At 37.0% G+C, this 26739-nt stretch overlaps 4 protein-coding genes and 3 pseudogenes across 7 annotated transcripts; 3 read left to right on the forward strand and 4 right to left on the reverse strand.

The window, feature by feature from the left end:
* Positions 1–555: 555 nt before the first annotated feature.
* LOC109133282 (receptor-like kinase TMK2) lies at positions 556–2767 on the forward strand (annotated as a pseudogene).
* Positions 2768–8347: 5580 nt separating this feature from the next.
* Positions 8348–9827, forward strand: LOC104793935 (putative F-box/FBD/LRR-repeat protein At4g13965; annotated as a pseudogene).
* Positions 9828–11377: 1550 nt separating this feature from the next.
* On the forward strand, positions 11378–13215 carry LOC104698670 (putative FBD-associated F-box protein At1g55030; annotated as a pseudogene). Its single transcript, XR_015560362.1, has 4 exons — positions 11378–11533; positions 11644–12494; positions 12575–12709; positions 12813–13215. The product of XR_015560362.1 is annotated as a putative FBD-associated F-box protein At1g55030 (transcript).
* A 118-nt stretch (positions 13216–13333) lies between these two features.
* Positions 13334–14322, reverse strand: LOC104790335 (uncharacterized). Of its 2 annotated transcripts, none has more exons than XM_010516065.2 (3): positions 13869–14322; positions 13722–13765; positions 13334–13508 (listed from the first exon to the last, which is right to left on the reverse strand). In XM_010516065.2, exons 1-3 carry the CDS (start codon positions 14176–14178, stop codon positions 13392–13394), a joined length of 471 nt encoding a protein of 156 aa, XP_010514367.1. In that variant the 5' UTR covers positions 14179–14322; the 3' UTR covers positions 13334–13391. The 2 variants fall into 2 exon arrangements, with proteins under 2 accessions (XP_010514367.1, XP_087311949.1); XM_087455823.1 differs by having other exon boundaries at positions 13334–13502; positions 13869–14309.
* A 351-nt stretch (positions 14323–14673) lies between these two features.
* On the reverse strand, positions 14674–17181 carry LOC104790338 (double-stranded RNA-binding protein 3-like). Of its 2 annotated transcripts, XM_010516068.3 has the most exons (4): positions 16582–17181; positions 16222–16478; positions 15913–16132; positions 14674–15836 (listed from the first exon to the last, which is right to left on the reverse strand). In XM_010516068.3, the coding sequence occupies exons 2-4, from the start codon at positions 16465–16467 to the stop codon at positions 15241–15243; spliced, it is 1062 nt and encodes a 353-aa protein (XP_010514370.1). In that variant the 5' UTR covers positions 16468–16478; positions 16582–17181; the 3' UTR covers positions 14674–15240. The 2 variants fall into 2 exon arrangements, with proteins under 2 accessions (XP_010514370.1, XP_087311948.1); XM_087455822.1 differs by lacking the exon at positions 16582–17181 and having other exon boundaries at positions 16222–16571.
* Positions 17182–17419: 238 nt separating this feature from the next.
* LOC104790337 (putative protein S-acyltransferase 7) lies at positions 17420–20363 on the reverse strand. Its single transcript, XM_010516067.3, has 5 exons — positions 19864–20363; positions 19145–19327; positions 18737–19033; positions 18413–18646; positions 17420–18326 (listed from the first exon to the last, which is right to left on the reverse strand). The coding sequence occupies exons 1-5, from the start codon at positions 19945–19947 to the stop codon at positions 17793–17795; spliced, it is 1332 nt and encodes a 443-aa protein (XP_010514369.2). The 5' UTR covers positions 19948–20363; the 3' UTR covers positions 17420–17792.
* A 4367-nt stretch (positions 20364–24730) lies between these two features.
* LOC109133470 (uncharacterized) lies at positions 24731–26581 on the reverse strand. Its single transcript, XM_087455981.1, has 5 exons — positions 26232–26581; positions 26025–26151; positions 25623–25928; positions 25324–25535; positions 24731–25232 (listed from the first exon to the last, which is right to left on the reverse strand). Exons 1-3 carry the CDS (start codon positions 26579–26581, stop codon positions 25914–25916), a joined length of 492 nt encoding a protein of 163 aa, XP_087312107.1. The 3' UTR covers positions 24731–25232; positions 25324–25535; positions 25623–25913.
* Between the last annotated feature and the right edge of the window lie 158 nt (positions 26582–26739).

The following is a 26739-nucleotide window of genomic DNA, read 5'->3' on the forward strand; positions in this document are numbered from 1 at the left end:
GACATTAATCTAAGCTAACGGAGTCAAGACCATAATTAAATTACAAAATTAAACACCTATTTCAAAGTTAGGCGAGGACGTTAACCTTAATACCTTATACTCAGCTGATGGAACAAAAATTATAACGTAAAGGACTCTGAAAACATCTTTCTAAAGACACATAACACATAACAAACAATAAAACTAGAAACAAATTAAATGTTTTGCTTGTAATTAGCTTTTTTTGCTTATGTTTTGCTTATATTTTATCTATTTTTTGCTTTGAAACATAATGACACTGAAGTTTTGCAAAGTTTTTTTATAAAGAATAACTCTCTTTGTTATGTTTAGAAAATAATTCAAAAGTAAACACTAAACTATTACCTTTGATCACAACTCAATCAAGATATTTATTGTTATAGCACACTTTTGATATTTATCTCACGTCTCTTTAGGTGATTGATATCTCACATCACCGTCTCACACAAGCACCATTCCTCTCGAGCTCACAATATTGAAGTAGGCAGCAATCTGGTGATGATTACATTGAAATAGAGGATTCTGTGATTCCCCCTTTCACTTTTGAGGGAGGCTACATAAATTTTTAGCGAGCAAAACATGATTGGGAAAGGTGCTTTTGGATCGGTCTACAAAGGGAAACTGTAGAACGGAGATGTTGAAATTGCAGTGAAAAGATGAGCCAAGTGATAAGAGGAAAAGGGTATCAAGAGTTTAGAGCCGAGGTGAGCACATTAACCAAGGTAAACCATAGAAATCTCGTTCTGCATGGGTATTGCGTTACAGGTACATGTCTCAAGGTAGTTTAAGAAGACATCTATTCCAGTGGGAGGAAGAAGGGTTAAAACCCCTTGAGTGGACTACACAGCTTACTATTGCATTGGATGTGGCCAAAGGGGTAGAATATTTGCATACTTTGGCTCTTCAATGTCAGAGTTACATACACAAAGATCTAGAACCGGCAAACATTCTTTTGGGAGATTATATGCGTGCAAAGGTTTCTGACTTTGGCTTGGTCAGGGCTACAGAAGAGGGCAGAGCATCTATCAGGACAAAGTGTGTGGGAACAGCTGGTTACATTGCACCTGAATATCAAAGTAATGTTCTCCTTTAATTTCATCTATAAATATCTATATATCTGATCACCAATATATTTGATTTCTGACAGCTCAAATATTTGTAATTGCAGTGACTGGAAGGGTAACTACAAAAGTTGATGTATTCAGTTTTGGAGTCATTCTCAGGCAACTAGTAACAGGGCAGGAAGCTTTAGACGAGAATCGATCTGAATATGATCATCATATCTTTACTTGGTTCAGGAAATTTTTCATCGACAACAACTCTATAGGAAAAGCCATTGACGAAACCATCGAGCTCAACGAAGAAACCTGCACCGTCATTGATGAGGTAGCAAAACTGGCAATTCACTATTGCGCCAAGGAACCTGCACGGAGACCTGAGATGAGTTATATTGTCTCTATGTTGACATCAATCATAGTACATTGGGCACCTAGTGAGATTGAAGAGGAAGATGAAGATGATACAAGTGCAACAATTTCAGAGATCATAAAGGGATGGAAGGAGCGTGAGGTCAAGGGAACCAGCAACAGCATCTGCTCCTGATAGTGTCTCCTTCAATATCACTCAATATCATGTGTTCTCATGCCGCAAAATTCCTTTTATCTCTTGTTTGTTTTCCTTACTATATTGTCTTCTCTACTTTTATCTTTTATTGATCTTTGCTATGTGTCTGTCTTGAATCTTTTTCAGCCAGTGGTGTTGTTGTTGGCGATGAGCTTCCTGGTTATACAGTCTTAGGATGCAATAACGTCATAGGTCACCATGTCGTGGTTGGTGTTAAATGTCAAGACTTGAAGTACAAGGTGTGTTCAATTGCTATCGTCTTTATCTCATCCTTTTTGGAGACTAGAAGAAACCAATATCCATCAAGATTTCATGCCTTGTTTACTTCTTTTAGAATTGGGATGATGCTTTCTTTGCATTGGTGACAACAATTGTTTGTACCGAGGTTCGCACAATTTTAATAAACAAGATTGGGGGGGGGGGGGGGGGTAAGAGCGTAACAGTTCCTTTTATTAACAAAGAAATGAGGTCGGCCGTTTGCTCTTTGAGATCAAGTTCGATAGTTTACATGCAAGCTATCAATCGGAAAGAGACAAGCTCAAAGTGAAAAGCGAATTAGAGTTGGTGATATTACATTGTTTTTGTACTAATACTCTCTCATGTATAGATTAAGTTTCCTACCGGTAGCATCTTCCACCAGCTAGTATATTTGGAGCCACATACAAATAAAGAAGCGTGGTGGAATCTACTTTCGATCATGCTCGATAGTTCTCCTCAATTGCAATTCCTCGAGCTCATTGATGTAAGCAATATGAAGTTCATTTTCAGCTATCTTTTCCTAAATCGGTTTAGTTTTGCTGAATTAATATAATGTCATTGTGGTCACTAGTCTCGGCCACTGGGTTCAAGAAAAGATCTTGTGGCTCATGGGACATGGAACCAACCAAATAATGTTGCGGAATGTTTGTTGCATCATCTCGAGACATTTGTGAGGAATGGTTACAAAGAGCAACTAGAAGAGGTGATAGAGGTGGCGAAATACATCCTCAGAAATGCAAATTGCTTGAAGGAAGCAACTTTCTCCATAATAGGCCTTAACTCATACGAGAGACTTGAGATGCTTGAAGAGTTGGAGCGTGTGGTCAGGGTTTCGAATTCATCATGCCAACTTGTTTTGCTTAAATGAAGGCTTTTTTTTTTTTTTTTAATAACAGAGTGTCGATCTCTGTTGTTTCACAAATCATTTTTACTTGTGTTGTTACTTCAGTACTTGGTTTCTAATGATCTTTTCTTTTTTCATTTCGAAAAACATAATAGAACATTAAAATTTAGATGAAACATAGTTATTATACAATGAGGCCACGAGGGATTAATTTAACCATGTAGGAGGGAATTTTCCAACATTTTGGTCATAGTTAAGACTTTTGTGAAGAGATTTTAAAAAAAAAATTGAGTAGCTTTGGCTATTTCGTTTTCTTGGTGTATAAAATAGTTCCATTCAAGTTTTTCGTGGACTTGATATGATTTTGGATAGAATAATTGTCATTAAAATAAAATAATCTATTGTTTTAGATTATTATACTATAGATTTTCGTATATTTAAGTATTATTTTGTGCATATTATATTAAAATATTAATTTTTAATAAATTTAGATAAATTGAGTATGACGGTTCAATATTATGGACGAGATTAATATATAGCATACTAAGCCTTATGAGTTATGAAACCCTAACGTCCGCAGTCTAATATCTTCGTCTCCGCTACGCTACCTATTCACTTTAAGCTTGGAAAAAAGCTTTAAAAATTAAACAGCAACAGTCAACACAGAATTCTTAAATTCAAGCTTGAGCAATAAAACGATGGTTAGTATATCTCTTTGTCATAGAGAAAAGAATGACGATTGCTAGAATAGAATCTATATATATATATATATATATATATATATATATATATATATTTCACAAAACTCAAAAACCAACTCGTGTCTTTAACTTGTGTTGTTCGATTTTGGCTTTTGACAGCAAATGGAGGGTGAAAGTGAGAAGAATCAAGGTGTTATGTGTAAGGAAAGGCTTGATTGTATTGCTCATAAGGTTACAATATATTTAGGCATACACATAAGGGTTTTGTGCACTACTAATTACATATTTAGCTTTAGTAATACTTCTTTTCTCTATACGCCCCTTCAAGATGGAGGCAACTTCTTTACGCCAATCTTAAAATTTAAATCATAAAACCGCGGTGGTGGAAGCGGTTTGGTGAGAGCATCTGCAAGCTGATCATCACCGGAAATGTAAGCTACCCGAAGTGTGCCGGACTGAATGTTTTCCCGAACAAAATGATAGTCGATCGCCACATGTTTCATCTTGGAATAGAAAACAGGATTAGCACAAAGATATGTAGCACCAATGTTATCGCAATATATGACCGGGGCCATGGGAAGATCAATACCCAATTCAGTTAACAATGAGCATATCCATTTAAGTTCGGATGATGTGTTAGCTACAGCCCGGTATTCAGCCTCAGTCGACGATCGAGAGACGCTTTGCTGTTTCTTTGAAGACCAAGACACCGAACTTCCACCAAAATACACGATATAAGCATTGGTAGACACATAGTTTGCCTTATCACGACCCCAATTTGCATCCGAGAACGCATGAATAATAAGAGGAGCATCACAACGCAAAAAGATACCGTGGGACCTTGTTCCAGCAAGATACCGTAAGACACGCTTCGCAGCTTGCCAATGGAGATTGGTAGGCTGATGCATAAACTGCGAAAGTCGGTTGACAGGAAAGGCAATATCGGGTCTCGTGAACGCGAGGTACTACAGACTACCGACTACCATGCGATATTCTTTTGCATCAGCTAACGGTGTACCAGAGAGGATCGTGAGCTGCGAGAAAGAAGACATTGGAGTCGGGACCGGTTTAGCATCTTGCATTTTTGTTTTGACCAGTAGATCGGTGATGTATTTCCTTTGCATCAGATGAAGTCCAGACGGTGTGCGTGTCGCTTCAATGCCCAAGAAGTAGCTCAAAGGACCAAGGTCCTTTAGAGAAAAACGTTGAGCAAGGGAGGAGTGAAAAGCACGTACCAGAGGAGCAGGACCTGTGATGATAATATCATCCACGTAAACAAGGACATACACATGAGAATTGCCGTGTTTAAGAACAAACAAGTTGTTGTCACCAATCGAAGTCTTATAACCAGAGTCAAGCAGAAACCGTCGTAGTTCTTGGTACTAAGCACGGGGTGCTTGTTCCAACCCATAGAGAGCTTTCCGCAGACAACATACATGATGTGGGCGATCACGGTCAACAAACCCTAGTGGTTGAGAGACATACACCACCTCCTGTAATGTGCCTTGTAAAAATGCATTGTTGATATCAACCTGATGAATCATCCAATCCTTCTTAACTGCAATCTCCAAAACAAGACGAATCGTAGTGGATTTGATCATTGGACTCAAAGTCTCAGAATAACCAATCCCATATTGCTGATGAAACCCACAAGCAACCAATCGATCCTTGTACCGAGCAATCGATCCTTGTACCGAGCAATCGATCCATCCGAGTTATATTTGAGTGTGAATATCCACTTACAAGTGATAACATTTTGACCTGAGGTTGGAGGCGTGAGATCCCAAGAATGTTCACAAAGCTGAGAATTAATCTCCTCAACCATAGCAGCCCACCAGTTCGGATCCCGAAGTGCCTCTGCTACTGTTGTCGGAATGGACGGTGTGGAGATAGCAGCGAGACCGTACTTGGGATTCGGTTTGTGAATATTGTTTTTGGACCGGGTCCGCATAAAGTCAGTTATCGAAGGCGGAGGTTGCGGTGACGAAGGAGCAACCGATGGTGTGGAGGTGGTAGAGGAGTCCGCTCGAGAGGAGGAAGATACTGTGGGATCCAAAGATGGACTTGTTGTAATTGGTGTTGGACTCGATGGGCCTGCAGTAGTTGGGCTTGGTGAAGAAGTGGAATTTGTTGGGCCTAAAGAGGCCCGCAAGTATGATTCATCATGAGCTCGCTTAGTTCTGATCTCGTGATCCAAATCAGAAGAAGCCGATGACGATGACTGCGTGACCAACAGAGACAAAGTCGGAGCCGAAGAAACCATTGTCGAGGGAGATGATGACGCCGGGTCCGCAGAGGAGGCATGGTGAGGGTCATTGCACAGGGGTGAGTCCGACGGAGCCATTGATGAAACCGGAGACAACGAAGCGGGTGGCTGCGACACCGGAACCGAAGTCGATGGAGGGTGAGAAGGCATCAAAACTGGCGAGGAAACCAGCGTAGGCAATGGATTCGCAGATAGTGGTAAACGATCCTCAACAAACTTCACATGGAGGGATGTGTAGAGCCTCGCATTAGCTGCATCGAAACAGAGGTAAGCACTCTGGGTGAGTGAGTAACCGAGGAACACACACGGTGTAGAGCGAGGCTCAAGTTTGTTGCTCTGATATGGGGGGACCCAGGGATAACACTCACAGCCAAACACTCGCAGTTTGTGATAATTTGGATAAGTTTGAAACAGCTTGTGATACGGTGTGTCTCCGCCGATAACATCAGTGGGCATTCGATTAATGAGGTAAACCATTGTAGCAAAAGCGTAAGGCCTTTAACTCTGAGGAACGGATGCATGACTGAGCATAGCAAGACCCGTCTCGACAATATATTGATGTTTCCTCTCCGAGATGCCATTGTGTTCATGCATATGAGGTGGCGTGGTGAAATGAGATATACCTTGAGACGATAGGAAGGTATGCAAGGCAATAAATTCACCACCATTATTGGAGTACAATGTTCTAATCCGTGTTTGAAATCGATTCTCAACCAAAGCTTTAAAAGCAATGAAAACATCTTTGACTTGGGACTTGAGTTTTAATGGGTAAAGCCATGTATATCTGGTAAAATGATCAACCAAAACAAGATAATACTTGAAATTTTCCGAAGAAATGATTGTAGAGGACCAAACATCTGTATAAATGTATTCAAGTGGAGGAGACTGTGTTTGTAGAAAAAGGGAGTTTATGACTCTTATTGATAAGACAGTCAGAACAAGATAATTGTTTTTGGGGAGATGAAGATAAAGGTAAAGAGAATTTAGAAACAAGAGTGTTTAAAACAGATAACGAAGGGTGCCCAAGTCGAAGATGCCTAGAGGGGAGGTCGGTTTTGGTTGTCACAGACGCGGAGAAGACATTGATGGTATCACGGTCAACCGGCCACTCATATAATCCATTCTTAGTTATGCCTTGGAGTAATCGGACCCCCGTGCTCAGATCCCTCACCTGAAAATAGGCAGAATAGAATTCAACAAAAACCTTATGAGCGTTACACAGGCGATATACGGATATAAGATTCATGCAAAGATCTGGAACATATAGAACATCTTTTAAAGCAAGAGAACGAGAGGGTGTAGGGAGTAGGGTGGAACCCGTATGCGTGATCTCTAAACCCGAGCCACCAGCAATCTGAACCTCCTCCCCACCGGAGTATGGCTGATGAAGAGCAAGGTTGGACAAATCAGAGGTAAGGTGGTGAGTGGCACCGCTATCCATCACCCAATTTTCCGAGTTGTATGAGGGAACAACAGCAACGTTAGCATGAGGAGTACCATACAAACCAGGTGACGAGGAGTAACCGCCACCAGTAGGTTGAAAACCGCGAGAAGAGGTTGGTAACTGCGAGCAACGCCGTGCACTGTGACCAAATACACCGCACAATTGGCAGCGACCCTGATAACCTCGACCTTGACCACTACGTGAGAAGGAAGACGAGGTGCCCCGAGAAGTGGAGCGTTGATGCCGCGAGGTGTTGTTGGAATGACCATAGGACTTGTTGAAAGCAGCATTCGCCGTGACAGGCACAACATAAGAGACTGATGCTTGGGATTGAAGCTTCAGCTCAAAGTTAATAAGCTTCTCATGAATCATGGCCATGGTGGGAGGAGTATCACGACCCTCGATCTGGTCAATGAGTGATTTATAATCGTCGGGAAGACCACCAAGGAGATACTCGACCTGTTCCTCATGTTCATAAGGTTTACCAATTGTAGAGAGTTGATCAGAACGAGAAACCAAACCTTGAACATATTCATCAATCGTGCGAGTACATTTCCTCCACTGTTTGATATGTTCCCGCAATTGTTTGATATGACCCCATGATGTGTTTGCATATTTAGCAGAGAGAAGACTCCAGATCTGTGCTGAAGAGGAAGCCTTAGAGAGGATGGGTTGAATCTCAACGGATATCGCACCAAGAAGACAAGCAACAAGAAGCTGATCTTGACATTCCCAGAGTTGATACACCGGATTAGGAGTAGAGGTACCGGCAACAATAACGGTCTTTTCCGGAGCAGCGATAGTGCCATCGAGAAATCCCGCAAGACCATAACCGGGGAGTAATGCACGGACTTGGCGATTCCACATCAGAAAGTTGGAAGCAGTAAGCTTGGTAACGTTCGCCATGTTGATGTTATGAAGAGCATTTGGAGAAGTAGTGTTGATGATATCAGAAGAAGCCATGGTACAAGATCTAGAAAAGAAGAAAAAGAAGTAGAAGACGAGAGAAAGAAGAAGAGCGGCGAGGAGAAAAAAAAAATTTAGGTCTAGGATTCACTGCTCTGATACCATGTAAGGAAAGGCTTGATTGTATTGATCATAAGGTTACAATATATATAGGCCTACACATAACGGTTTTGTACACTACTAATTACACATTTAGTCTTAGTAATACTTCTCTTCTCTATATTATGAATGCGGACAGGATCAGTCAGTTGCCTGAAGCCTTGATTCTGAATATATTGTCTTTGCTTACTACAAAAGAGGCCATAGCCACGAGCGTTTTGTCTAAACAATGGCACTCTCATTGGAAGATGCTGCCTAAACTTAACTTCGATTCTAACTAATCATACTATCACAACCGTGAACACGGGACGTTTTCAAGACTTTGCTTTCACACAAGGCTCCCGTTCTACATAGTTTTCATCTCTCAGTTGTGTTAGATATATGTGACGTAACGGATACTGGAGTATTGATTGGAATTGCTGTTTCCTGCAATGTACGTAAGCTGGTACTCGGTGTAATATTACACTGGAGAACTGATTCGATGTTACGTTGGGAAAGTACGCTTCAGATTTCCTAGATGCTTGTACAACTGTGAAACACTAGAGACTTTAAGACTCAGTTTTAGTGTTCATATAAATGTCCCTTCAACATTTTGTCTAAAATCTCTTAGAACTATGGTGCGTATCATGGTGGACTTCAAAGACGATGAATCAGTTATTAACCTTTTATCTGGCTGCCCTAATCTCGAAAACTTGGAAGTGCAAGGAATACCACAGAACAGTGTGAAGACTTTCACTATTGCAGTTCCATCTTTTTAGAGGTTAAAATTTTATAATTACATCTATTTTGAGGCGCTTGCGGGCTATGTGATAAATGCTCCCTCTTTGAAATACTTGGATATTGAGATTCATGGTTATGGTCTTGAGTTTTGTCTTATTGAGAATTTGAGGAAGCTGGTGGAGGTAAAGATCATTGTTGTCCCTAAGATAATCAATGAGAACCTTTTGGAATCTCTAACTTCGGTCAAACGTCTGTCCTTGGGATTGCCACCCTTGATGGTACATCTTTCAGGTTTTCCTTTGCAATTAATTTAGTTTTGTTATTCTATTGCTTATGTGCTAATTCTGACTCATGCACAAGTCAAGTTTTCCACCGGCAGCGCCTTCTATCAGCTTGTATATTTGGAGCTACATACACATATAGCGTGGTGGAATATACTTACCCTCATGCTTGATAGATCTCCTAAATTGCAAGTCCTAAAGCTCATGCACGTAAGCATATAGTTCATCCATCAGCAGTTTTTCCAGCTAGGTTTCAAGGTTTGATAATTTAATAATAAGATGCATTATATTGCATGTGTTTCCCCCTCATTGATCTTAGCCTATGGGTTGAAAAGAAAGCCCAGCTCCTGGAATATGGAATCAACCAAAGAATGTTCTTGAATGTTTGTTGTCTCACCTCGAGATATTCAAGTGGATAGGCTACGAATGGAAACAAGAAGAGGAGATCAAAGTGGCGAAATATATTCTAAGTAACTCAAATCGTTTGAAAAGAGCAACTTTGTCATCATCAAAACCCATCACTAATCGTAAAGAGAGAGATAAGATGGTCGAGGATTTGAATAGTGTGGTCAGGGCTTTGAGTTCATGCCAGCTTCTGTTCCAATGAAAACATAAATATTAGGAATCTTTGTTCTCACACAGGTAACATTAACTATGTTTTTTGTTCAACCGGTTTCTAGGAAATAAAGTTCTGTTTAGGTGAAATAAAGATTTCGGCAATTGCAAATGCTGTCATATATAGAATTCATAGGATTTTGCTTATCGCGGCTTATTAGTTTAAAATATAAATCAAGTTTCCCCTTGTTGTTATGAGGAGTGGCTTAAGAAGGGAGACGTGTGGCCTTTAAGAAATGGAATCAATCAAAATATGTTCCTGAATGATTGTTGCCTTAACTTGGACGAGGGACTTGACACTCTTGAGGAGTTAGAAATTGTGGTCAGGGGTTTCGAATTAATCATGCCAGCCTTCTTCTGGTCAAGTGAATTTTGTTTGTTAGTAAAAGAGTCTTGCATGTTTCACAAATCACTTTTACTATGATGTTACTTCAACGTTTTCTAGACGAAAATAATATTTTATTAAGCATAGTTATTATACAATGAGGGGTTTAACCATGTAGGTGGGAAATTACAGCGTGAAAAGAAAATGGAGTCTATAGAGATCATTAAAGCTCTCAACAAAATGTGAATTTCTTTCTTCTTTGTTTTTTTTTCGGGATAAAATGTGAATTGATGTGACCAAAAGGAACATTGTTATTTACAAAATCTGAGGGGCAAGGAGCTTATATGGCCAACAACAACAACAACAACAACAACAAAAAGCCAAAGTGAAGATAATACAAGTCAACTAGCATATTAGATTACAAGGAATGGGTGAACCATTGAGACAACAATCTTCTAAAACATTTACGGTATCTGCCAGCTAGAAGAGTGTCACATTGAGGAATGGTTAAGTTTTACGAAAGATAAACATCATTGGTTGGTTTTAATGGAACCCGTTCTTATGTCCCCATCCCCAACAAGGAAAATTTGGTTTTTGTTACGTTTGGTTTAAGTTTGATTTTCGTTTGGTTTCCTATGCTCTGGCTGAGTGCCCTGTTCCCTAAAACTTGTTTCATTTGATTCATCGCGTTGATTATGGATAATTTTGCAAAGATGAAATTTGGAACTCCAAAGTCTGATTTCTTCGCAAAGGTTAATAATGCTTATATCTTCACTGATCCATTTAAAATCTTGAGCAAGACTTAAACCATATCTTCTTCTTCGAAAGAAACAAAGGATGATTTTCTCTTCTACCATCTTCATGATTGAGAGGGCACAGACATGATTGATAGTTTCCTTTGTTGGCACGTATCATGTATCATCCAAAAATCTTCTTCTTATATACTGCGAGACGCCAAAGAGTTCAAACGTGTACTTGGGTTCAAGTTTTAGTCGGAATCCATCTGGTTTTGGATTTAATGAAACAATAACAATACTCGTTATTTAGTTTTTGTTTTTCGTCAATACTCGTTGTTTAGTTAATATAACAAAATTATAATGAAAATAATATTTTGAATTTTAATTTTATCATTAAAAATAAAAGATGGCTAATATATAATTATTATTATATATATAAGCTTGATTAAAAACAAAAAAAAAAAAAAAGAGACCCATTCTCTACGACGGAGTCTCCTAGGCGGCTAGGCCTTCTCATCCTTGGAAACCTTCTGATTCTCTTCTGCGTTTGGAGGTCGAAGAAGCGCATGTCTTGTTTGTGCGAGAATTCAACAGAATAAGGCGATTTCAACAGAATTCTGATCCAATGAAACGATGGTTAGTCTCTTTTGTCTGTTTTTAGGGTTTCTTACAAGTGTGACAATAATTAAAGCTTCAAAACCTCATTAATCTTTAAATTAATCTTGTTTCGTTTTGGATTTTGACAGGATCAGTGAATAGTGTAGGTGTTGTGAATGAGGACAGGATCAGTGAATTGCCTGAAGCTCTGATTTTGCAGATATTGTCTCTGCTTCCTATAAAAGTTTCCATAGCCACGAGTGTTTTGTCTAAACAATGGAAGTCTCATTGGAAGATGCTGCCTAAACTCAAGTTTGATTGCTTTCGCGGACTTGAACTCGGGAATGTTTTCAGGACTTTGCTTTCGCATAAGGCTCCGGTTTTACAGAGTTTTCATCTCAATGTTCGTTTAGGTACATGTAACAGTGTACTGGACACTGGAATCATTACTGGACTTGCATTAGCCCGCAATGTGCGTGAGTTGGTACTCGAAGTTGAGTCTGACAAGTTTTTCACGTTTCCTAGATGCTTGTTTAACTGTGAAACACTAGAGACTTTGAAACTCAAGACTAGGGCGGCTATTACGGATGTCCCTTCAACAGTGTGTATGAAATCCCTCAGAACTCTGCACCTTGACGGTGTGGAATTCAACGACGATGATTCTGTTCTTAACCTTTTATCTGGCTGCCCTAATCTTGAAAATTTGGAAGTGCATAGAGATCTGGGTAGCAGTGTGAAAACTTACATTATTGCAGTGTCATCCTTACAGAGACTATCAATTTATAATAACTAGCTTCGAAATCAACATTATGTGATAAGTGCTCCTTCTTTGAAATACTTGAAGATTCTAGGGCTCAATGCTCCAGAGTCTTGTTTGATTCAGAACGTACCTGAGCTGGTGGAGGCCAGTATAACTCATTTCAATAACATAATCGATGAGAACCTTCTGGGACCTCTCACTTCAGCCAAACGTCTTTCCTTGGCTTTATCACCCGTGAAGGTAGATTTCATGTTGTCTTGTAATCGATTACGTTGCTATTACATTATTCTTTTTGTACTAATACTGTCTTATGCTCGTAGGTGAAGTTTCCTACCGGTAGCATCATCTTCAACCATCTTGTATACTTGGAGCTTACAAATAAAGTAACGTGGCGGAATCTTCTTACCCTCATGCTCGATAGTTCTCCTAAATTGCAAGTCCTCAACCTCAACAGTGTAAGCAAATTAATGTTCATATATGCCTGTAATATTGCCAGCTTGGTTTTTAGATTTGCTGATATATATATAGTAATAACATGCGTTGTATTTTCCCCCTCAGCGAGGTTGGATAGACGATTTTGTGGCTCGTGGAGAATGGAATCAACCAAAGAATGTTCCTGAGTGCTTGTTGCTTCATGTGGAGACATTCATGTGGGAAAGCTACAAATGGGATCGACAAGATGAGATTGAGGTGGCGAAATACATCCTAAGTAACACAAAATATTTGAAGAGAGCTACTTTCACCTTAAAACACATCAGTCTTGAAGATAGGCGTGTGGTGGTCAAGGATTTGAAAAGTGTTGTCAAGAATACAAATTCATGCCAAATTCAATTCAAATGATGAAAAACGTATAACATGTTAGGAGGGTCTTTGTTCGAAACTGTTTCTAGGGATTTATATCTCCTTTCAAGATGTTGAGTTTCAGTCACGTTTGGGAATAATCTTAAGGTTTGAGTTTTTAATTTAATCGTAGCTTGTTTGCATGTGGGAGAATTACGTAATCTGATGAGTAAGAATTCTAAAAGAATGGTTAAAAAAAAAACGAGAAGTGTAAAAGAATGGTTAAAAAAATCCCATAGTTTCTCTCTAAACCTCAATTTGTTTAATATAAAGAATGAAAAAAAAATGACAATTAAATCAACCGCGATTAGCTGTGGAGGAAGGTACATTTGGAGGTATTAGAAGCTTTTTGACTTTGTTAAACCTTCTTCTTATTTTCGTTCCTACTGCTGCTTGTCTCTTCCCTTTCTGCTCCTTAATTAAGAAACGTACATTATAATTTATAAAAGCGTTAGTACGTTACATATTCAAACGCAATATGCAAACAGAAAACAAGATATTGCATGCATATGAAGTTTGTATCCCAGTATATGTTTAATTTGAGTTTTGTTTATTGTTGTTACCAAACTCAACTTTTCAAGCATTCAAATTTGTGTTTTCGTGTAATATAATTACTATAATATATACCTTGTTTTCGTCTGAAATGTGCTTGTTCCGTTGCAAGTCATCGTCTGAAAGTCATATATAACAGTTGCATTAGTATCAAACCAAATGTAGTTTAGGTCCTTGCAACAAAATATTATAAGAAACATTAGCAAACAAACGAAACTTAACTGTCATCATTAGGATCTCTAGGGAAAACGCAATAAATACGAAAACTGGGAGATGCGGGTGAATTTTTTAGCTCGTCTCCTTTCTCTTCTTCATCTTTACATTCATTTTCATCCTCTTTACTCGTCTTTTCACCATTGGTTTTGGAATTTTTACTATGTGTTGATGATATCTCAGGAAGCTCTTTATCCGAAACGAAACTATCAGCAGTTTCGCTATCTTTACCGATTGATCCTTTCCGAGTTATAATCTTCAAATCCCCACCTTCCTCTCCTCCTTCATCTGTCTCCGGCCTTGAAACACCACAACCCATTTTGTAGGGAAAAGTCGGAGCAAAGATAGGGAACAAATAGTTGACCAGAGAAAAAATTAGTCAGACGAAGATAACGTCCATTGACACTAACGAAACAAGAAAGTCAAAATCATTTATTTTTTTTGTTAATTAACCAAACAAAACAAAAGAACCACCAATTTAAATGGGAGATGGTCTTATCTCTTGACTAAAATTAGTGAATCAAAAAACCTTTTTAGTAAAGTAGGTTATTTTATTCCTTATCTTTTCATAGCAAAACCACTAATTCATCATCTTACAGATAACAAGTTTTAGACAAACCTTAAACCTCTTACCAAACCCTTAGATTTGAGATTTTATTGTATGGAATTTCTAACAAATTCTACAAATCTAGTAAAAGTTCATGTTTATTTTCTTATCGCTAATTTAACATCTTTAGCATCTCTCATTTTCTTTATTAGCTAGTTGCTAAATTGGTTTTTGAGGGATTTTAACAACAACATATATTCCTCTCAATTTTATAATTTTTTTTTAACAATTTCGATTAATTAAAAAAAGTTTACCTGAGATTTTGACATATATAACCGAATATTTTAAAACGACAAGAACAAATTATGTTAAAAACAAAAAAAAACAAAAAAAAAAAAACAGATGTTACAGAGCCCAATTAATGAATGAAGAAGAAGGAGAAGCAGAGCAATCGGCGCATTAATGGCCAAAAACAAACGCCATTAATTTCACCTTCTTCTCCCCTCCCCACACACTCTCCTTTCATTTATTGCTCTCTCTCTCTCTCTCTCTCCCTTTTTTTTTGTTCTACGTGCAATTCAGAACATTGATTTCATGTCAGGCCGTAAAAATTCAAAAAAAAAAAAAAAAACTAAAACTCCAAAAAAAAAGTCAAAGTTTACACGAACATACTGAAACCCATGACTGCTTTTTTTACCCGTTTCTCTAATCTCTACAGTCAAATCCTTGACATGGGTTAATATAAAGACACAACCTTTAATCATGGGTTTATCTAAAGGCACGACCTTTAATCATAAGATTTTGATTCTAATCCTAATTCGATAATCTTGCATCTCAGAGACTTCTCTTGGCTCTCTCCCTTGTGGTGGACGGTGATGGTGTCGATGGATTTGTAGGGTTAGGGTTAGGTTTTGGTGGAGGAGCTGAACAAACTGGGATCACTGATCTGATGCGAACAGCTGGAGCCAGTTTCTGATGGTTTAACCCAAAACTTGGAAAGGGCAAAAGGTTGTTTCTTCTCGACTCCACTGATAATGATGGTAAAGTAGACGATTTGATTATCAACTCTGGCTTAGGAGGAACAGAATCATCTAGGCTCTGTTTCCTCTCTGCATATTCTTGACACTTCTCTAGCAATGATTTGACTTTGGATTCTTGTTGTGGGAGATTTGTTCTTGAAGGCCAGAATCTCGGTGGTGGTGAGGGCGATGAAGATGAAGCTTCATTGGTATACAGATTGATCGATCTGAGTTTCTCACACAACAAGTCTCTTGTGGTTGTTGTGTTTTGGCGAATTGTTCTGATGACTGTTCTTCTTCTTGACTGGTTTGGTTCCCTTCTTCTGACTTCTTTGGGTCTAAATCTTGAGAGGACTCTTGCAACTACCTCTTGTTCCTTCTCTTCACCTTTCAGTGGGGCCAAGCTTGGCACTGTGTAGGAAAGTGTGAAATGAGAGACATAACAACAAAGATTGAGTAAATAGTTTGGAAGGTTAGTGTTTGGTACTTTTTCTCAAGGAGAACCAAGCTGAAATGGCTGCATTCTTCTCAGCTTGCTTCTTAGTCTTTGCTGATTCTCCCTTAAAACTCATTCCAGCAAGCTCCACATTGCAAGAGAATGTTGGGATGTGACCAGGTCCTGATCTCACACTTGTGTAAACCGGTAAATCAAGACCAGCTCTATGTGCTGTCTCCTGAAGCAGATTCTTGTAGATCCCAGTCTCATCCTTAGAAAAAACAACCAAACATCGTTAGCACTTTGAAAGCATGATTCAAACATGAGAAATAACTTTTCATGCTTTTAGGGAAGACTTACTAGAACCCTAGCAGTTAGAGATTTTGAAGGACCCTTGGAAGAGAGAGCACTAAGAGCAACTTCCGCAGCTGAATGCTCAGCTTGTCTGAGAGTGGAACAATAGCTTGGGCTTTCAAATATCTCACCATTGAAGTTTACACTAGCTTTGAATCTTGGAGCATGATCTGGTCCTTCTCTTGTGCATGTATATGATGGGAGATTGAAACAACTTCTCTGTGCTAGCTCTTGCAACTGATTCTTATACATACTTTTGAGGCCTTTGAAAAAAAACAGAGAGATTGAGAAGACGAGTTAAAAGAGCAATAAAATTTGAACTCTATCAGCTAATATGGGTTTAAAGAGAAGACAAAGGAAACCCACCTGCTTAAATTGGTATTTAAGTGTTGGTGTCTCTTATATAAACAGAAGAGCTTGTCTCTATCATGTGATGGACCTTAAGGCTCTTCAGTGTTCAAGGGAAAGAGAGAGGGAGAAAGAGAAGTAGCAAAAATACAAAGAAACTCACTTGGTTTAAGTTGCCATTGAAGGTTTTTGGTGTAATAAGTGTCTGAATGAAAAGGAAAAAAAAATAAGCTTAGGGCTCTCTGATGTTGAAAGTGAATTTAGAGGACAGACAGATAAAAGATGAAAATAATAGTTTCAGAGGTTTTAGAGCTCTCTTACATGGTGGTTTTATCACAAGTAAGGTTCCTAATAAAGAGGAGCAGAGGCTACTAAATGATAATAGTGACATTTCAATTGAACTATGGTCCATTGTTATATTAATATATATATGTTGTATATATTTGTCTCTCCATCTATATATATATGTATATAGTACTGATGAAAATCTTATCGACTCTCTTTAAGATCCTGTCTTTATGATCTGCTGTTTTAGATTTTCAGAAAATTGATTAAAACTCTATAATTCAAGGCTTTAATTATTGATTTGGACATTTTCTTGACTTTATCTTTGACTCTGTAGAGACCTTAGCACACTCTTCTTCTGTAACCTTGTCCTATGAAATAAAAACAAATTGCATTAATTTAGAGGAGAAACAAATTGAATTAATATAGAACAAAAATCAACAAGAACATTAAGGGGCTCTTATGCATTAACTGTAGAGACATGCTTCAGTGAACAACTATAAAAATGTTCTGTCTTTTGGTCCACATGTCTTAATAATTCGGCTTCAGCTTCTTGATAATAAGAGAATTCTTTTGTTTTTCTCTAATACCTTAAAACATAGATCTCTGGTTAAATGTATTAACATACAGCTAAAAGAAAAGTAGAAGAAAAAAAAAACAAATCCAGAAGAAGCTCACTCATACAAACAGCACACCAATTCAACCTCTGCTTACCACAACAAAGCCAACCCAACCCAACACAACCACTTTCCACATTAAGAACATTAGCAAGTTCTTTCCCACCACAAACCACAAGACTGATTTTAAGTTGAATAATCCAAAAACACACATTTGAAATAGCAAAGAAAAAGTAAACTCCCCTCAGATTTTCTCTAAACCTGTGTTCACCATACCGAAATTTCGACTCTGTTCTTTCTTCATTCAGTTCTAAACCGTGTATTCAATTATGTAGGCCGGTTCTCAGTTACTAAACCGCTTCCGCTGCTGCTTCCTCCGCCGTTCTGGTTTTGTTCTCCTACTCTGGCTGCTAAGGCCATAACTTCTGGTGACATGTCCCAGCTTCCGCTTTTCCTTCCCCAGCTTGAGCGTCTCGGGTGCATACCCGGCCTATCACTCTGTTCATCAACTGTTGTCCTAATCTCTGGAGATAGCTCGCCTAACTCACCGTCCTTAACATGTAACCGCTCATTGTTACCATGTTTACCGTCACCATGATCTGGCATTGTCGGTCCCATGTCTGCCCAAACAGCCTTCCTTCCCATTTCAATGTCATCATTGGCTTTACCCATGTTTGGACTCATAAAACCGCCTGCTACCGATCTAGGAGGCAATGGAGGTTCTCGCTGGACCATAGCTCTGAAGTCATTCTTTGAAGGAGGGATTGAGGAACAAAACGTTTCTTTAAAGTTATTAACCACTCCCTTGTTATGTGGGTTGCTTCGCCGATCATATCTGTAACGGAAATTCTCATATGTAGTCTGCATTAAACAAAGGAAATCAACAGTTACAGCCATTCCGAAATTTCCAAAATAGAGGAATCAGGATTGGATTGGTAGATACGTACCTGGTTCGTGCTGATGAGATACAGATGGAACACTGTTAAGCCACCAACAAACCACATTGATATGAATGTGTAGATTATCAGAACAATGGAGGCAGGAGTTTTAAGCATTGCCTTCCAAGTGGTTGTATGCTCTGAATCCGTAATCTTTCTTATATAGACCCAGCAGAAGGCAAACACATATATACAGAGAAGTGTAGTGGAGAAGACAAACATGAAGAAGAATCGGTAGTTCCTCTGCAACAACCATCACAAATATGAGATAGTTTTTAGGGAATTGGTTAATGTGAATAGTTTGAAGACAGTTTCAGTTGGACTGTGACTTACCATCCCAATACATTGGCCAACCCAAGGGCAGTGATGATCAAACCTTTCTACGCAGTTGTTGCAAATTGAGCAATGAGAGCACCGAGGCGGCCTATAGAGCATGCAAGTGTCACAGTATTTGACCTTAAACGTGACTCCATTGAGCTCTACTTCCTTAATGCGAGGCAGTCGTAGCTGCGGGGTCTGGCCAGCCCCTGCATCCATGTTGCCATCAAGAGCTTCAGGCTCTGGAGGATGAGCATTCCTTGGAATAATACCTGGATCTCTTCCGGATGTAAGCAGCAGAAGAATTAAATCCTGAGGAAAGAAACAGAATTGTATGGAAAATCAAAAACTTGGTGAATACAACAAAATGAAAGCATCAGCTTATAGAGAACATATGCAAAGCGGGAAAGACTATACACTTACATAAATGGTGAACACAACGGCGACAGCTACTATTGATACTCCCCAGCTATCAGAGAAGTCATCAATTAACTTCCTTGCAACAAAGATGCAGAAAATTGTAACGGGGACAGCAATGAGACAAATGGTCAGCGCCAGTGATCTTACATCTGGCCCAAATACAAACCTTCCCTGAAGAAAGAATATCTGCAATAAAAAAAAAAGGGGGAAATGAGTAAAGCTAATCAAATTTGAAGGAAGAAACTTTAACACTCCAGTAGAAGAGAAACTATCAAGAATAAAGCATTTCTCAATAACCAGAATCATCTAGAAAGAGAAAACCTCCTTATAAACAGGCATCAAACTATATATAACTAATCTCAAATTACAAACCAAAGTAACTCAAACCATGATTGAGCTATATATAGATAAAGTGAAAATGCCTTGTTTTAGCTTAAAACCATCCCACCACAAAAGGCTTCTAAAAGCTTATGCCCACCAAGTGAAACATACGAAAACGACATCAAAATCAAGGATTCTCGAAAAAGGCAATAGCTGGACTGGATTCTCCAAATGACTCAAAAGTTATCTATCTACACAAACCAAGTTCCAATTTGAACTAGGTTGAAATTGGGACATAGCTAAAATCTAAAATAGGCTTAAGCAAACTAAGAAGAACAAAACCAGAAGATGCTTTAAGAATGAGAAAAACCCAAACTCAGAAAGAGAAAAAAAGGACTCACATTGCTGCCTTTCCAAGTTTGGTAAACCCTTAAATCACCATTCGATCCAGAGTCAGATCGCTGAGGAGGAGGCACTACATACATATCTCAACCTCAATTTCTACTACTTCAATCTCTCTCTCTCTCTCTCTCTCTCTCTCTCTCTCTCTCTCTCTCTCTCTCTCTCTCTCTCTCTCTCTCTCTGACGACGGCGTCACCAAGAACTGAGTTTTACAAAACTCGTAAGTAAAAAAAAAACAAAGAAAAACCCAAAAAAGGGAAGACGGAGAAGGAACGAGACTAGGTTTGGGTAAGAGAGAGAGAGTCTCCGGTGAAAAGGATTATTCAGATTTCCGGCGAAGTAAGCCGACAAGGGCACGAGTAAGCCAGCGAAAAAGAAGGGTTTTTTTTTTTTTTTGTTGGCCTCTCTCCTTCCCCCAATTTCAATGGTGGGTTCCTTTCCCACACACCCTTTTTTTTTTTTTTTTTTTTGGTGTCTTCTCAAAAAAAAATAAACTAATAAAATTAATAAACTGTGACCGTCGTTTTTTTTTATTTTGACAGCGGACTGAAAAAAGTAACATCAGCTGACGTGTTATTATTTCATTGGTTCATCACTTAGTAAAACGTAGTCAAAATTACTAAGGTGGACCATGTCTCCTTCATCATTTTCATTAAACAAGATTAGGAGTTTGATGATACAGAATATAATTATGAATTAGGCATGGGATATTCCGATATTCAGGTTTGTTTATAGAGAAAATTTTTGATTTGGGTTTGGTTTAGTTTTATACTATAGATTAGGTTTATAGACAATGTTATTTGGCCCACTTGTGGTAAATTCATATTTTCAAGGCTCAAAGAATATTGTAATGTTTGTTGTTTACACAAGGTTGAGTACATCATTACTCATGTTGCATGTCATCATTTTTCCTTTCCACCTTTTTCCCTCCAGATTTTAAAAAAAATAACATTCTTATTTTCTTTTGATTCATAATTACCATCATTTTTATAATACATAAAAAATAGAGAAACTGGCAAAAGTAACTAAGAAAAAAACAAAAATTAAATATCTAACTACACTAACCATATAAATATTATACAGACTATATAATCTACAATATATACTATTTTATCCTTTATTTAACACTATCATCCTCTCCTCTATCTCCTAACAACCACCCCACCACCATCATTATCATCTCCGTTCGCCGGAACACCGCTGCAGGGACTCCGCTGGAAAACCTCCGTCGGACCACCACATGAGCATCTCTGCCGTCAGACCACCGCCACCGGGTACACCGCCGGACAACCTCCGCCGGACTCCTTCACCATTGGACCAACACCGGACTACCACCGCCGGACTCCTTCACCATTGGACCACCGCCGGAGCACCACCTCCGGACCAGCCTTCGGACCACCGCCGGATCCCTCCTCCGGCCACTAACCACCACCATTCTCTATTGCCACCAAACTGCCCTTTTGGTTATTTTTCATTGGGCAATGGTTAATCACCTAATTTTTCTGATTAATTGGTTATATTCTTCTTACTTTTTTTTGTTTTGGTTATTACACAAATCCACCCTAAAAATATCACTATTATATTTAAGCAAGATATCTGGAATCAAAGAAGCAAACCAAGATGGAGAAAAAAAAAACCAAATCCAAAACCGAGAAAATATTATATCAGATCTTAGACTCTTAAATCAGAAGAACCAAAGCAGAATTTAAACCGAAATTGAATAATATACGAAATATAATTATATATACTTACTTATTTAAAGAAAATTCTCATAAATACCACTAAACCAAATCTAAATCAAAAATTTGAAATACTCAAATAATAAAAGGCGAATTTACTCACTAATTACAAATTTTGTCATAATCATGTTTACTCACAAATTACAGTAATAACTGTAACTGTGCTAATGCCTACATATAACTAATGCAAAAGGTGAGTATTTGCGGCATGAAATTCTTACTCACTAATTACAAATTTTACATCAGTTTTTTAAAACCATGAATCATATTGAGAGAAATTAGGAATGTACAAAATGGTTACATAAAACTTGATACTATATACTAATTACTTCGACATTCCAACATTAATTTATGTGATTCTATTTCAATCAAATCGAAAGCTTGATGCAAATAAACAAATTTTTGTTCTTACGCCTCCGAGCTATATGTTCCAGCATTCCTTCGACGCCTACATACTCGTGAAACACTTAGAAGAGTGATTCTCTTTTTTTTTTTTAACAATTGGGATTTTCTAACCAAATCATTCAAGCATTCTATGATGTGTTTGGAACCGTGTAATGGATCCGCATAGTATCTTTTGCCTTAAATATTGTATGTCGCACTCATATTCTTTCAGTAAAAACATCAAATAACAAAACAAAAACACGTTATATATTACATTCTTTGTAATCAACTTCAAAATTTATCAAAATATACTATCAACTACCTAAAAGGATATTAGCTTTGAAAATTTCTTTATACTAAGTCCACGTGCTCATATTTAGGAATAACTTGGTTTACTGTTTTATTATGAAATATTTAGCAAAAAAACGGCTAACCATGAAGAGATATAGGAAAATCCGCCTTTGAAATTCAGAATCATATTGTACTTAATTTCTCTAATTATAAATTTTAAATTAGCTAAAAAACGGCTAACCTAATTTCTCTAATTATAAATTTTATCATAATCATTCTACATACGTTAGTTTTCTAAAACCATGAATCATATTGAGAGAAATTAGGAATGTACAAAATGATTACAGAAACCTAAATCAAAATTTGTTTATTAACATAATTGTATTTCAGTTTTAAATTATATGGGAAATATGAAAATATAACCAGATGTTAATCGATTATAGTATAACCAAATCAAATAAACTAAAATTATTAAACCACATGATCTTTGTAAGAAATAGATGTGATCTTAATACATATAAACTTAAATATGAAATATGAATGGAGTTTCTCCAACGATAACATATCATCATGCCATGTCAGTAGCTACACGTCAGCATATTATATTTATGATTTAGGTTTTTAGATATTTTTTTAAAAAAATAATACATTAATTTTGTTTATATGAAAAATGACATGTTTTCACTTATTAATCAAATAATTTAAACTTTGTTATAGATACCTGTATAGCAAAGACATATATAGATCAAATCATTTAAATTTAAATTTATTGAATTTGATAAAAATATGCATAACATAATATAATAGAACTTTAATTTTGTTTTAGATTTCATCAAAATAATATGAATTAAAAGTTATTTCCTATTTTCATATTGTATATATAGGATTAAAATGAATCTATGGCGTAATTTAAGACAAATATGTGATATGAAACTAACATTAGTGTTATGTCTATTAAAGAGTATTTGTATGATGGTAAAAATATATCTTTCAAGTAAGTAATTGTAAAATAAGCACTAAAATATTATTTATTATAAGATAAGAGTAATACATCAAAACAAAAATGAGAAAATATTTTTAAAAAAAAATCATCAACTAATTCAATATGTAAGAGGATATAAAGTTGTGAGAGATCCAATAAGTCTCTCACCAATATCATAATATTATTTTTAATGCATTCTAATATTAAAACATTTTAATATTACATTCAGGTTTATAATTAGTTATATTTGTTTATATAATCTATAATAGTGACAATAATAAAATCATAAATGATAATAATACGTTATATTCTCTTAAAATTAAGCATAAATTTACATAAACTCATAAAAAAAATTTGTTAAAAATAACTCATAAGATAAATTAAAAATGCAAGAACACAAAAATAACATATAAAACCATGATCAAAGATATAGTTAACATAACATAACTCATAAGAAATGTCAAGGTGTGTAAAAATGAAGAGATGGAGTCTCTCTCTCTATATATATGTATATATATATATATATATAACTGAATAGTTATATTCTAGCTATGATTTTAATAATTATTGTAATTTCAACTAATATAAATGAAAATTAATATTTAAATATATTATTTAATGCATAATGGAACTTAAAGATATATAATTTTATTTTATAAGTTATAAAGATAAAAATAACATATAACTTCTTTAATTAAATTTTAAAACTATAATAGATTTGATTTATCATAATAAAATATGAACAACTTTTTTTTGACAAATGAAATATATTCTATCATAGAGTTTATAGAGTGGATAAACATTTTCATTACAGCTACTGAGACAAATAAAGGAAATTGAAAATTTTTTGATGAAAAAGTGGAGAGTAACCAAGCTATTTTTAGACTTATAAGCTAACAGATAAAATATGTTACGTCACTCCTTCATACACTTGTCGGTGACTATCATCCTTTTGATGAAACTCCAAAATGCACATTGCGTTACTCTTGACTAATAAAAAGACTTTAATTGTTGTTGAAAATGACTCTGATTCATATCTTCTAGAACTCGATATAATATATTCTATTCGACTATACTCGATGCACTACAAGAAAACACGCCTATTGCGATGGAAGAATTCATAGCAAATCCCTTGCAAATAGGCAAAAACAAGGAAATTGCGAGGAACACACTTCCCTTGCAAATCACTTCTCGCAAATTGGTCAACGTCACAAATCCCTTGCAACTTTTGCGAGGAAAAAAATGCCCTCGAAAAACAACGCAAATTGCGAGGGACAATATCAATAGCAGATTCCTTGCAACTTAATTCAAGCAATTCCCTCGCAAACTCTGCGATGTCTTTGCAACTTTTATTTCCGTAGCAACAACTGAGGTTTTAATGATGAATTATACATTTTTTAATTATGATTATTTTCAAATTATGCAAATTAATTATGATTATTTTCTAATTATGCAAACTAAAATTCATAATTAGCCAAAAAAAAACTTTTAATTAAAACTGAAAATAAACTTGTAAATTACAAAATGTTGTTAAAATTACATAAACATAAGTTCAAAATATAAATTGAAACACAACTACAAGTTCAAGTTCAAGAACAAGAGACCATCAAACAGAAGTAAAGTTCAAGAACAAGAGACTCTACGCTGGTCTCGTGGTATCTCCTGCTCCGGTATCAATGGTGGCATCAGTCTCAGGTCGGGGAAATCTTGCAGCAAATTCAGGGTCCTTCTCAGATAGATAATCGAAGTAGGCATCGTAGCAATGCATCTTCTGAGTATTTTGTTGCAACTTCAATGCATAATCTTCTAACTGAGTAGACTGACTCGCAAGAACAGCTTCGGCCTGAGAAAGCTTCTCAGCTAGAATGACTGGATCTTCAGTCGAAGTAGGCGTGAGAACAACATGAGCTGAAGATGCTTCAGTTTGCATATTACTGACTCCATATATCCTGTTTTTCTTCTTCGGAGCAACCTGCAAACAACAAAACACAGAGACACAATGTAAAGTTCAAGGATATGAAACAAGTGAAAACCAAAACACAATGTAAAGTTCAAGAATTTACCTCAGCAAAAATTTGGTTCTTTATACTAACTGAAAATCCGCCAGAAGCACTACTCTCTATATTGTCCCCTGAGCATAGCCCAGTTTCAGCCTCAGTTATCCTCGATGGTATACCTTCTCAGATAATCCATCCATAAACGACCCATCAGGTTTACTATGAGTATCTTCTAGGACTTTCAAGAAATCAGGAAGTGTCTCACCAGTCATCTCCGACTAAACAAAGATATGAAACAACAAAGTATTAGACTAAAGCAAGAATTTATAGGTAATTGTACTAAATAACTAACTTAACATACTTACATGTTTTCGTGCACGGGCTTTAAAGGAGGTCTGACCAGACCGGTGTTTATGCATTCCAGTGCCATCAGGATCACTGTATTGAGAATCTCGACTGTTGATACTCTTTTCCTCAGATTTTGGTTCACACCAAAATTTGACCAAGCCTTCACATATTGTAGGATCAAGCCACCGCGGCTTTGCATCATCACCTTTTACTCTCCACTTAGACTTCCACCGAGACATTTGATCAGTCATTCGGGTCTTCAACTTGCTTTCAAACTCGGCTCGAACTCTCCCATTGATGGACTGGTCTCAGTTATATGTTTGCTTGTAAAAACATAACATGAATCAGAATCAGAATCAGAATCAAGTAAGTAAAAACAAAATATGTAATTTAAACACATCAACAAATATTTAACTTACCGCAAACGTTTCAAACCACCGGTTTACAACCGCACATGGTGTTTGGGTCCAATTGGCATGAAATTCTTTGAAATCTCTTTCAAAGATGGCCCAAACAGTAGCAGCAACCGAAGGATCCTGGTCAAACCTACAAAACACAAGAAAAGAGGGAATGAGGATCAATGAAAATAGATCTAAAAAATTAGACAACCCTAACTACATTCTTACCATAGAGTACCCAGAGGGAGTTTAGGGTCCAGTTTCTTTAAGATAGCACGACCGGGACTTGCAAGTAGCTCTTCCAAAGTAAAAAAAGAGGTCAGAGGAGACACATCGTTGACACGCGAAGTCGATTGCTGTGGTGGAAGATGATCTTCCACCGATGGTGAGGTTCCTTGACGATTATCTTGGATCACCGGTGAGGTACCTTGCGAGGAGGCGGGAGAAGCTACCCTTGGAGCAGAGGCAAAAGAAGGTAACCTTCGAGAAGGGATGGGAGGAGATAGCCCTTGAGAAGATATAAATCTTCTGTAAACGTTTTGGCCGCCAGAATGATTTTGGTTCTCTTGAGAAGACATCTAAAAAAACAATTCCAAAAAACTAAATTAAAACCCTCAAATTCGATATAATTAGAACCCTAAAACCAAATTAGATTAAAACCCTAAATTCGAATTAGGTAAAAACCCTAAAATTGATATAATTAGAACCCTAAAACCAAATTAGATTAAAATCTTAA

This window comes from Camelina sativa, chromosome 6 (assembly GCF_030686135.1).
Source record: "Camelina sativa cultivar CO46 ecotype springtype chromosome 6, ASM3068613v1".
Taxonomy (NCBI): Eukaryota; Viridiplantae; Streptophyta; class Magnoliopsida; order Brassicales; family Brassicaceae; genus Camelina; species Camelina sativa.

What these genes read in the sequence shown, in the direction of transcription:
- LOC104790335 (XM_010516065.2), bottom strand. Translation starts at nt 14,178, where the DNA reads ATGGGTTGTGGTGTTTCAAGGCCGGAGACAGATGAAGGAGGAGAGGAA. An exon ending in TAGAGATCCTAATGATGACA is followed by an intron (nt 13,766 to 13,868) that starts GTTAAGTTTCGT and finishes TATGACTTTCAG; the next exon opens with ACGATGACTTGCAACGGAAC. An exon ending in ACATTTCAGACGAAAACAAG is followed by an intron (nt 13,509 to 13,721) that starts GTATATATTATA and finishes TTCTTAATTAAG; the next exon opens with GAGCAGAAAGGGAAGAGACA.
- LOC104790338 (XM_010516068.3), bottom strand. Translation starts at nt 16,467, where the DNA reads ATGTATAAGAATCAGTTGCAAGAGCTAGCACAGAGAAGTTGTTTCAAT. An exon ending in CTCTAACTGCTAGGGTTCTA is followed by an intron (nt 16,133 to 16,221) that starts GTAAGTCTTCCC and finishes GTTTTTTCTAAG; the next exon opens with GATGAGACTGGGATCTACAA. An exon ending in TTGGTTCTCCTTGAGAAAAA is followed by an intron (nt 15,837 to 15,912) that starts GTACCAAACACT and finishes TTTCCTACACAG; the next exon opens with TGCCAAGCTTGGCCCCACTG.
- LOC104790337 (XM_010516067.3), bottom strand. Translation starts at nt 19,947, where the DNA reads ATGTATGTAGTGCCTCCTCCTCAGCGATCTGACTCTGGATCGAATGGT. An exon ending in AAACTTGGAAAGGCAGCAAT is followed by an intron (nt 19,328 to 19,863) that starts GTGAGTCCTTTT and finishes TTTTTATTGCAG; the next exon opens with ATATTCTTTCTTCAGGGAAG. An exon ending in ATCTCATCAGCACGAACCAG is followed by an intron (nt 18,327 to 18,412) that starts GTACGTATCTAC and finishes TGTTTAATGCAG; the next exon opens with ACTACATATGAGAATTTCCG.
- LOC109133470 (XM_087455981.1), bottom strand. Translation starts at nt 26,581, where the DNA reads ATGTCTTCTCAAGAGAACCAAAATCATTCTGGCGGCCAAAACGTTTAC. An exon ending in CTCCCTCTGGGTACTCTATG is followed by an intron (nt 26,152 to 26,231) that starts GTAAGAATGTAG and finishes TGTGTTTTGTAG; the next exon opens with GTTTGACCAGGATCCTTCGG.